This window comes from Bos indicus, chromosome 14 (genome assembly GCF_029378745.1).
Source record: "Bos indicus isolate NIAB-ARS_2022 breed Sahiwal x Tharparkar chromosome 14, NIAB-ARS_B.indTharparkar_mat_pri_1.0, whole genome shotgun sequence".
Lineage (NCBI taxonomy): Eukaryota > Metazoa > Chordata > Mammalia > Artiodactyla > Bovidae > Bos > Bos indicus.
Window position 1 is genome coordinate 64,388,955 of NC_091773.1, and position 10,966 is coordinate 64,399,920.

The window sequence follows — 10,966 nt, forward strand, 5'->3', positions numbered from 1 at the left end:
GGTCAGGTTTTTTTGGTCTTTTTTCCAAAGACTGTGTAAACCTCTTGCAGGAACCAGTTTTTACTTAGGGATGCTTATTTAGAAGGCTGTGGAATGATACATTTGTTAGAAGTAATCCTATTGGTCAAATATCCAGCTCCTAACTATGTTGAAAATAATGTTCTTAATGTTGTCTTTGTTCAAAACATGATTTATCCTGTTCCTGAATAAGATTATAAGGACTACTTTTACTCAAGACAGTTTAAAAATAAACACAAAGTAAAACCTATTAAATAACTGTTTTATGTAAACAAATTATTAATAAAGCAAATGATAATATGATTTAAGAACAATAATATATTTACCTTGAATTTGGACACTTAACTATGAAGTTATAAGATAAATCACTTTACACTTCCAGCAAATCTAGGTCTATTTCATTTAAATTAAATACGTAACATGGTTTTTCTTTAATCCATCATCCCCATTTTTATTTTTAATTCAAGATTCACAATCGATACGAAGGCAAGGATGTTTCAAAGCACAAACGGAATTTGGCCATAGCAGGTGGTGTAACATTGTCCGTAATCGTGTCTCCCGTTGTAGCTGCAGTAACTGTAGGTAAGAAATACTTAAAAATAGTTATTACCTCACATTTTATTTAAAATTTTGTGGAAGAAATTTGAAAACCAGAGCATCTTATTGTTAAAGATTAGAGAGTTACTTTTATTTAGGGACAGTAAGCTGAACCTATAGAAAGCCTCTCATTTAGTAACCAAATTGGTTACAAGTAATATAAACTTAAGAGGCTAGCCGTAGGGATAGTTGGTAAATTACTAATGGTTCCCCACCAAGAGAAAGTTTAGAGCCCTGGCACATGAAAGATTATATATATATAACCTCATATGTGTCACCTGATGGGCTAGAAGCTTTGAATCTGCTTGCATCCTTTAATAGTTGGGTGAATCTGCTTTGGTCAAGAGTTACAGAACCCTAACACTTTTCTCCTGTATACTTTCTCTTGAGAAAACTTTCTAAAATGTGTGTTTCTGTGATTTATTTTTCGGTTTGTAATGACCAATTTAATTCCTTTTTAGGTATTGGTGTTCCTATTATGTTAGCTTATGTCTATGGTGTTGTTCCAATTTCTCTCTGTCGAAGTGGAGGTTGTGGAGTCTCAGCAGGCAATGGAAAAGGAGTCAGAATTGAGTTTGATGATGAAAATGATATAAATGTTGGTGGAACAAATACAGCTGTAGGTAAGTCCTTTCAGCAAAGGAAGAAAATGTACTTACTAGTGGTAATAGTGTAAGTGGGAGGCTGTAGGTAACATGCTTTGCTCTCTTACTAGTCCTAATAGTATTCACCCAGAAGAATATCAGAGAAGAGCTGCTGAGGAGAGATTCACAGATGAAAGAGGGTGGAATGGTTCTGGGTACCTGTAACCTCCAACAGAAATCTAGTATCTTAGAAAGTCTAGACTTTTAATCTTTAATTTTGTGTAAAGCATTACAAATCAGTAATAAAAGGATAGAAGAGAACTGCAGTTCATAAAAGAATAAATGCAGATACCCAATGAGTAGAAAATACCTTCAACCTAATGTTATTCAGAGAAACAGGCATTATTTTTAAACAAATGGATCATATAAAGGCCATCGTAGACTACCAGTAGGAGTATAAGTTACACTTTTTAAAGTGTGGAAGTTTTTCTTAAAGAAATTCCAACAGTTCTTATTAAAGAAGTTGTTTCATGGAAGTACAGGCATACCTTGGAGGTGTTACACGTTCTGATCCAGACCACTGCAACAAACATCACATTAAAGCAAGACATGAATTTTGGGGTTTCCCACTGCATATAGAAGTTATGTTTAGACTATACTATAGTCTATTAAATGTGCAATAGCATTATGTCTAAAAATGTGTATATATCTTAATTTAAATATACTTTATTGCTAAAAAAATTTCAGTCATCATGGGAGCCTTCAGCAAGTCATATTCTTTGCCCGTGTAGGGTCCTGCCTTGATGTTGCTGGTTGCTGACTAATCAGGGTGGTGGTTGCTGAAGATTGGGGTAGCTGAGGCAATTTCTTAAAATAAGATAACAATAAACTTTGTAGCGATTGCCTCTTCCTCTTCCCTTCCCAAATGATTTCACATGCAGTGCAGTTTGATAGCATTTTACCCACAGAAAAACTTCTTTCAGAATTGGAGTCAGTCCTCTCAAATCCTGCCACTGCTTCATCAGCTAAGTTTATGTAATAATTTACATCCTTTGTTGTCATTTCAGCAATTTTCATAGCACCTTCACCATAAGTAGATTCCATCTCAGGAAACCACTTTCTTTGCTTATCCATAAGAAACAACTACTCATTCATGAAAGTTTTATCATGAGATTGCAGCAATTCAGTCATCTTCAGGCCCCAGTTATAGTTCTCTTGCAGTTTCCACCACATCTGCAGTTACTTTCTCCATTGAAGTCTAACTCCTAAGGGTTGGAATCAACTTCTTTGTTATTTCTTTACAACTCCACCTAATGTTGATATTTTGATCACTTGCCACAGATTGTAAAAGTTCTTAATGGCATCTAGAATGGTGAATCCTTTCCAGAAGGTTTTCAATTTACTTTATTCAGATTCATCAGAGGAATCGTTGTTTCTGATGAATGGCATCTATAGCCTTAGAGAATGTATTTCTTAAATCATGAAGTGTTAAAAGTTGAAATGAACCCTTGATCCATGAGCTGCAGAATGGATGTTGAGTTGGCAGGCATGAAAACATTAATCTTGTCATATATCTCCATCAGAGCTTTGGGTCACCAGATGCATTGCCAGTGAGCTAGTAATATTTTGAAAGGAATCCTTTTTTTTCTGAGCAGTAGGACTCAATAGTGGGCTTAAAATATTCAGTAAGTTATATTGTAAATAGATGTGCTGTCATTTAGGCTTTGTTGTTTCATTTATAAAGCACAAGCAGAGTAGATTTAGCCTAATTCCTAAGGGCCCTAGGATTTTTGGAATGGTAGATGAGCACTGACTAGCTTCAGCTTCAAGTCACCAGCTGCATTAGCCCCTAATAAGAGAGTCAGCCTGTTCTGTGAAGCTTTGAAGCCAGGCATTGACTTCTCTCTAGCTATGAGAGTCCTAGATCGCATTTTCTTGCAATAGGAGATGTTTCCTCTGTATTAAAAATCTATTATTTAGTATAGCCACCTTCCTTAAGTATCTTAGCTAAATCTTCTGGATAACTTGTTGCAGCTTCTACATCAGAACTTTTGCTTCACTTTGCACTTGTATGTTACAGAGACAGCTTCTTTCCTTAAACCTTGTGAACCAACACTGCTAGCTTCAAACTTTTCTTCTGCAGCTTCCTCACCTCGCTCAGTCTTTGTAGAATTAAAGGCAGGGCCTTGCTCTGGGTTAGGCTTTGGCTTAAGGGAATGTGGTGGCTGGTTTGATCTTCTATCCGAACTCCTACAACTTCCTCCATGTTGGCGATAAGGCTATTTTGCTTTCTTATCATTCATGTGTTCACTGGAGTAGGACTTTTAATTTCCTTCAAGACTGTTTCCTTTGTGTTCACAGCTTAGCTAAATGGCACAAGAGGCCTAGCCTTTCAGCCTGCTCTGACGTTCGAAGAACATTCCTCACTAAGTTTAATCACTTCTAGCTTTTGATTTAAAGTAAAAGATGTGCAGTTCTTTTCACTTAAAAACTTAGGGGCCATTGTAGGGTTTTTAATTGACCTAATTTCAATATTGTTGTGTCTTAGGGAATAGGGAGGCCAAGGAGAAGGGAGAGAGAAGGGGGAACAGCCCATCGTCAGTGGAGCTATCAGAACACACATTTATCAGTTGTTAGTATATATGTGTCATGTATCGGCACAGTTCATGGCACCCCAGAACAATGACAGTAGTAACATCAGAGATCATTGATCACTGATCACCATAACAAATACAATAATAATGAAAAAGTTTGAAATGTGACAAGAGACACCAGGTGAGCAAATGATGTTGGGGAAATGGCGCTGATCAACTTGCTCACAGCAGAGTTGCCACAAACCTTTTACTTTTTGACTTCCCTGGGCTCAGACAGTGAAGCGTCTGCCTTCAATGCAAGAGACCAGGGTTCAGTGCCTGGGTTGGGAAGATCCCCTGGAGAAGGAAATGGCAACCCACTCCAGTTTTCTTGCCTGGAAAATCCCATGGACGGAGGAACCTGGTAGGCTACAGTCCATGGGGTCGCAAAGAGTCAGACACAACTGAGCAACTTCACTTTCTTTATTTTACTTGTAAGTGTGTATATATATATATCTTTTAAGTGCAGTAAGCTGAGGTTTATCTGTAATCTGCATGTGTGTGAAGATAATGTTCTATTTCCTACCTCCCATTTTCTCTTGGACTCACTCCAATTAGATTTTGGTCCCTACCAGTCCAAAATTTCCTCTCTACCACTCCACCAAAGCAGAGTCACCAGGTACCTCCATGAAGCAAATATAGTGGCCCGTTCTTGATTTCCATCTTACTCTGACAGTATACTTGACATGGTAGAGCATGCCCTCCTTAAAACATTTTCTCTACTTGTCTTCTCTTATCTTGTGGCCACTTCTCAGTCTTTTTTGCTGATTCATTTTCCTTTCCTAACCTCTGAATTTTGGAGTTTCCCAGGGCTCATTCTCAGATTTATCTATACTCACTCCCTAGGTAATCTCTATTAAATAATATATATAGACAGATGACTCTTAAATTTATATCTAGGCTAGAACTGTCCTCTGAACTTCAGTTTGTACATGTAACTCTTCTCTTTAATCTGCACTTGAATGTCTTAACAAGAATTGCAAGCTTGACTTCTCTATAACCAAACTCTTCACTCTAAAACTTGTTGGCCTCTCAGTCATCCTTACCTTATTAAGTAGTCTCTTTATTCTTGCTATTGCTGGCTAAAACCTTTACTTAAGATTACTCTCCCCTTTTCATCAGCAGATTCTGCTGGTTCCTCCAGTGTTTAGCCATAATTCAACCATTTCTCACCATCTCTGTTCCACTAGTACAAACTACTCTCTTCTTGCCTGTGTTATAGTAGTAGCGTTTTATGTGATCCATTAGTTAGATCTAACTTATGTTCAGAATTCTCTCAGTGCTTCTGACTGTACCAGAGGTGAGGGAATGGAATCCACAGCCGCTACCATGGCCCATAAGTCCAGCTGTGGTCTTTCCTGAGCTGCATCTTTGAACTCTTCCCTTGTCACTCTATTTTATACCTCCTGTCCTTGATCCTGAGATGCCAAACATACTTCTACCGCTAGGCTTTTAAACTTGAAGTTTCCTCTGCCTGGATTACCCTTCCCCCAGATAATTTCATGGCTCACTCCTTCACTTCCTTTTCAGAGAGGGCTTCTCTCATTACACTATATAAAACAGCAAACAGGCATGCAGGCTCACACACAGAGATGCATGCACTCCTCATCACTCTCTGCCTTACTGACTCCTCTTTATTCTGATTCATTTTTTCTCATAGCATTTGTCACCATGTAATTGTATTTATTGCTCTCCCCAATTGGAGCATAAGTCTTTTGAGGGCAAGATGTTTGTCTCTGATTCACTGTGTCCCAGCACTTAGAAACAGAGTTGGGTTATATAATAGGAGCTCAAATATTAGAGCAAATAGGTAAATTCTCCAGTATAAAGCATGTGAAAAAGTACTGAAAGATTGAAATATAATGGTATCAGACCTCATAATAACTTACAATCGGAACTATGGAATATATTCAGAAGTCAACTTTTGACCCATTCTTACTGACCTCAAGACACCCTTACTGAAAACCATCACATAATTTTCCTCCAAAGTCAGCTAAATTTTTCAACAATTAGGTTCTTTATAGAAATTTTAAATCTTCTAGATTTTCATCTAAATTGCAGGTATACTTCATTTTATTGCACTTTGTAGCTCATTACGTATTTTTACAAATTGAAGAAAGTTTGTGGCAATCCTGACTTGTCAGATGATGGTTAGCAATTTTTAGCCATAAAGAATTTTTTAAATCAATGGTATACACAATTTTTAGACATAATGCTATTGCACACTTGACTGTAGTATAGTATAAACTTAACTTGTATATGCTCTAGGAGGACCAAAACTTCATGATTCACTTTATTGTGATATTTGCTTTATTACCATGGTCTGCAACCAGACCCACAGTTCCTCCAAGATATGCCTGTAGTGACCATTTAAAACTGAGGCCCAGTCCTTAATCCAGCTTCGCTGTGAGGTGTTTCCCTTTACTATTATCCCATAGTTATATGTCCCTGACTCCAGACATCTTTTCTATTCCTGTGTATGTTTTACACTTTATATGAAAATGCATCCTATCTGAAAATCACGACAGACTCTTAAGGAGAGGGAAATTAATAATCACACTAATTTCTTTGAAATATTTGCATTTAGACACAACTTCAGTAGCAGAAGCAAGACACAACCCCAGCATAGGGGAGGGAAGTGTTGGTGGTTTGACTGGCAGTTTGAGTGCAAGCGGGAGCCACATGGATCGAATAGGAGCCATCCGGGACAACCTAAGTGAGACGGCCAGCACCATGGCGCTCGCCGGAGCCAGTATCACAGGGAGTCTGTCAGGAAGTGCCATGGTAAACTGTTTCAACAGGTAAGAAAACTGCATTGTTTTGCTTTAACTGTAAACTAATTAGATGAGAATTTTGAACACAAAGCACGATGATTACATATAATCCTACTGTGTCAGGGTTGAAAACAATAAGGTTTCAAGTAAGTTTTAAGGTTTCAGAAAATGAAATTTAGTGGTGAACAGTGAATGAGGAGATCTGATGAGGTAAAAACCAAATCTTAGGGATAACATTATGCCATTTTTTTGTTCACTACACTTGTCAGATTTTATGAGTCAGTGCTGGACCTTCTCTGGTGAACACTGTAAAGGCAGTGATTAAGCCTGTACTTACATCTCTTGGGAGGCAGCCACAGCTGGATGTTGGGAAATGAGACACTGGCTGAAGCCTGAGGGGACAAGTGGTGTCAGGATGTCGGGAGTGCACAGGCTGAGTCCAAGAGTCTGCCTGGGCCCTTTTCTGTATTAATGGTTATTTAATTCTCACAAAGTCTTTTACCAAAAGCTATGTAGATAATAGGTAGGATAAGTTAAGCATTTTTATCTTCTCTTATTTCCTCTTTAATTCACTTTTATTAGCTTTAGGGGTTTTTTAAATGTAGGGGAAAATACATGAATTAAAAGATAAATCAGTTATAGTTATTTTTAGGTATTGTGCTTTTAAACACAAACTCTTAAGTTACAGTGGTGTATATTATTATTTTTTTAAGAGTCAGGTGTTAAATTTAGAACCATTTTTAATATACAGATCCCCAGAATTTTTTGATTCATTGATCTTAGAATGGGTTTTAATGTATTCAGATTTGGTGTTTTGCTGGTAGGCTGCAGTCCGTGGGGTCGCTAGGAGTCGGACACAATTGAGTGACTTCACTTTCACTTTTCACTTTAACGCATTGGAGAAGGAAATGGCAACCCACTCCAGTGTTCTTCCCTGGAGAATCCCAGGGACGGGTGAGCCTGGTGGGCTGCTGTCTTGGGTCGCACAGAGTCGGACACGACTGAAGTGACTTAGCAACAGCAGCAGCAGGGAAGCAGAGTGCCACACCCTAAGTGAGAATGATGGAGCATGTTTAAGCATCCATTCTAAAATCCTTTCTATTCTATTTGTGTTACTCTGTAACTACCTTACCTGGCAGACAGCTAATTTTCCCATTTTATTCAGATAACTGGTACTCTTTAGTATACTGCAGTAGAATTTGAATAATCAAATAAAAGGAAGCTGAAAAAAATAATGTTTATAGTTGTCTCTAAATTAGCTTCTTGTTACTCAGTTACTTGAAGATAAGCATTCTCATAGTAGTGCTGATACTATGTATAATTTTTGTCTTTTTCTGATACCCCTCTCTTTAAGGTTGGAAGTACAAGCAGATGTACAGAAAGAACGGTACAGCCTAAGTGGAGAGTCTGGCACAGTCAGCTTGGGGACAGTTAGTGATAATGCCAGCACCAAGGCAATGGCAGGATCCATTCTGAATTCCTATATCCCACTGGACAAGTAAGGAAAAAGTTGTTGTAAAGTCAAAAGCATTTTTAGATTAATTTGTATCCCTATCATTAAGCAGAATTATGGTAAATAATTGTTATCTCTTCTGTTAGGTTCTCTGAAAAATGTAAGTAGTGAGAGATGTCCAAAACAGGCAGATCCATAGAGACAGAAAGGAGATTAGTGGTTGCTCGGGGTTGAGGGGCAGGGAGAATGGGAACTGGCTGCTAATGGTACAGGGCTTCTTTGGCGGACAATGAAAATGTTCTTGAGTTCGGTCATGGTGATGACTGGACAACTGTGAATATACTACAAACCACTGAATTGTGTACTTTAAACAGGTGGATTTATGATATGCAAATTCTCTCTCAATACAACTGTTCTGGAAAAAAAATGGAGAAGGTAGCGTAGTACCTGGAACAGTGTAAGAAGTGAGCATGGTTGCTTTTGGTTTTTTCTTTTTTCCCCTATTTGAAGCATTGTTATAAAGACAGTTCTCTTATTTCAAGCAGCTTTTTTCCATTAGTAGAATGTATCCTGCATTAATTTGTTCTGATGCTTTTATACAGTCTTTTAACATTTCACCCAGAAACTCTCCCCCTTTGATACATTTGTATTTAATAAAAAATAAAAAAAGAGGAAGTCAAAAATTTATATTTGTTTCACTTCTGTTCCAGAGAAGGCAACAGTATGGAGGTTCAGGTAGATATTGAATCAAAGCCATCCAAGTTCAGGCACAACAGTGGAAGCAGCAGTGTGGAGGATGGCAGTGCCACCCGAAGCCATCCTGGGGGCTCGTCCGGTGGCTTGCCTGAAGGTAAATCCAGCGCCACCAAGTGGTCCAAAGAAGCAACAGCAGGAAAGAAATCAAAAAGTGGTAAATTGAGGAAAAAGAGTAACATGAAGATAAACGAGACCCGAGAGGACATGGATGCACAGTTGTTAGAACAACAAAGCACGAACTCAAGTGAATTTGAGGCTCCGTCCCTCAGTGACAGTATGCCGTCCGTAGCAGATTCCCACTCTAGTCACTTTTCTGAGTTTAGTTGTTCTGACCTAGAAAGCATGAAAACTTCTTGTAGTCATGGTTCCACTGATTATCACGCCCGCTTTGCTACTGTTAACATTCTTCCTGAGGTAGAAAATGACCGACTGGAAAATTCCCCCCATCAGTGTAGCATTTCTGTGCTTACCCAAACTGCTTCATGTTCAGAAGTTCCACAGTTGAACCATATTGCCGAAGAACATGGTAACAGTGGAATAAAACCCAGTGTTGATTTATATTTTGGCAGTGCACTAAAAGAAACAAATAACAACCACTCACATCAGACAATGGAATTAAAAGTTGCAATTCAGACTGATATATAGACCTATAAATGCTGCAAAATAATTACCACTTGAAAAACCTTGTTTGGAGCTGGTTGAACTACAGATGGCTGTTTTTTAAGTTTCAAGTTGCCAGCAAAGGCCGGGTTACATAATCATAATGCAGATACGTTTTCTATGTTCAGCAAAGCATTGTGTTTCATGTGGATCTTAATTACCAAACTATGAAATGAAAGCTTTAAAAGTGCATTATCGTAAGGACAATAATTCTTAAGAGAATTATGTTTTGTGTGTTTGCCACAAATTAGTGCTTGAAGCACATACTTGTGTATTTAGATAGAAATTTGGCTTAATTTATAATCAATATAAAGTACTAATGCAGTTCTACAGCATTCTTATGAAGAGAACTTGAGGCTTAGGGATAAGTGGTTAGTGACATTTTATTGAAACCACTAAGGGATACTATTTAAAGAACCTTGCAGGTTATTCTCAGTATATGATATTCTTTGTAACATTTCTGTTCATAACTGGGCATAAATTTCATTTCTTCTTCACATGCAATGTGGATATATACAGCTTAATGCAGCCCATTTGCTACCATGTGGATACTTAGACACCTTGAGCAAGATTGTGGCAGTTTTGCACAACTTTGAAATAGAAATACCTGGTACTCTATTTAGCTTGTATATTGTTGCCATCTTAGAAGACAAGTGTAAAAGTAGGTAATTAAGTATACTGACAGCACCAAATAAGATATACGAAGCTGCAAAATAAAATTCCATTAGTTTATAAGTATTACAAAAAGTCACCTTTCCCAAAGGGGAACTTTGCACCCCGTTGATCCTTGGTGCCTTGGGAATAGACTGGATTTTAAGGGCCTACATGTTTTGAGAGTTTTGCTGTATTGTTTTCCATAATGTCCTCCTTAGTCACCTTGGATTATGTAGAAAAATACAGGATAGAGAAACATCAGTATAATTACAGTAACAATGCTGAAAAAGTATTAGCCTACCAAAGACACACTCAGGCTTTAGTGAACAACTTTACATAATAACCTCAGTTTTTAGCACATATCTTCTCCAATCATGAAATCAAAGCATGGCGCAGAGTTGGTACCAAGTACTAAGGAGGGCCGTGTATGGCTGGCTTTATTTTCCTTTGCTTTTGTTTATGGAACATGTTCAACTGACATAAACAAAAGTTGGCCAAAATATTGCCTATACTGTTAACTTCCAGTATAATTCACTTAAATAAAACAGGCTCACCTCAGTGATTAGCAGTTAAAATATTCCATCTTACATGTTTCTATTAAGTATTACCATTATGGTGCTACTAAGCGTTTTCTTTTGATAAAAGGAAAAATGCCATGGGCTGCAGTCTTCTTTCATCACTTTTCTCACCAGGCCCATTAATATGCTTATAACACTAGTGCCAGTTATTTTATTTGATCATGCTTATTATGGTATTTGTATATTTGTCTGCTTTCCAATTTTGTTCAGTAGTGAGTGTGTAAACTGCATACATGAAATAAATGTAAATACTAATGTA

At 37.7% G+C, this 10,966-nt stretch overlaps 1 protein-coding gene across 2 annotated transcripts in view; it reads left to right on the forward strand.

The window, feature by feature from the left end:
• Positions 1-10,966, forward strand: part of RNF19A (ring finger protein 19A, RBR E3 ubiquitin protein ligase) — a 55,428-nt gene extending 44,462 nt beyond the window's left edge. For both annotated transcript variants that reach the window (XM_019973799.2, XM_070802845.1), the window contains exons 6-10: positions 486-600; positions 1,077-1,238; positions 6,420-6,633; positions 7,961-8,104; positions 8,770-10,966. In XM_019973799.2, coding sequence (XP_019829358.1) covers positions 486-600; positions 1,077-1,238; positions 6,420-6,633; positions 7,961-8,104; positions 8,770-9,460 — 1,326 coding nt within the window. In that variant the 3' untranslated portion in view covers positions 9,461-10,966. The remainder of the gene's footprint in view (positions 1-485; positions 601-1,076; positions 1,239-6,419; positions 6,634-7,960; positions 8,105-8,769) is intronic.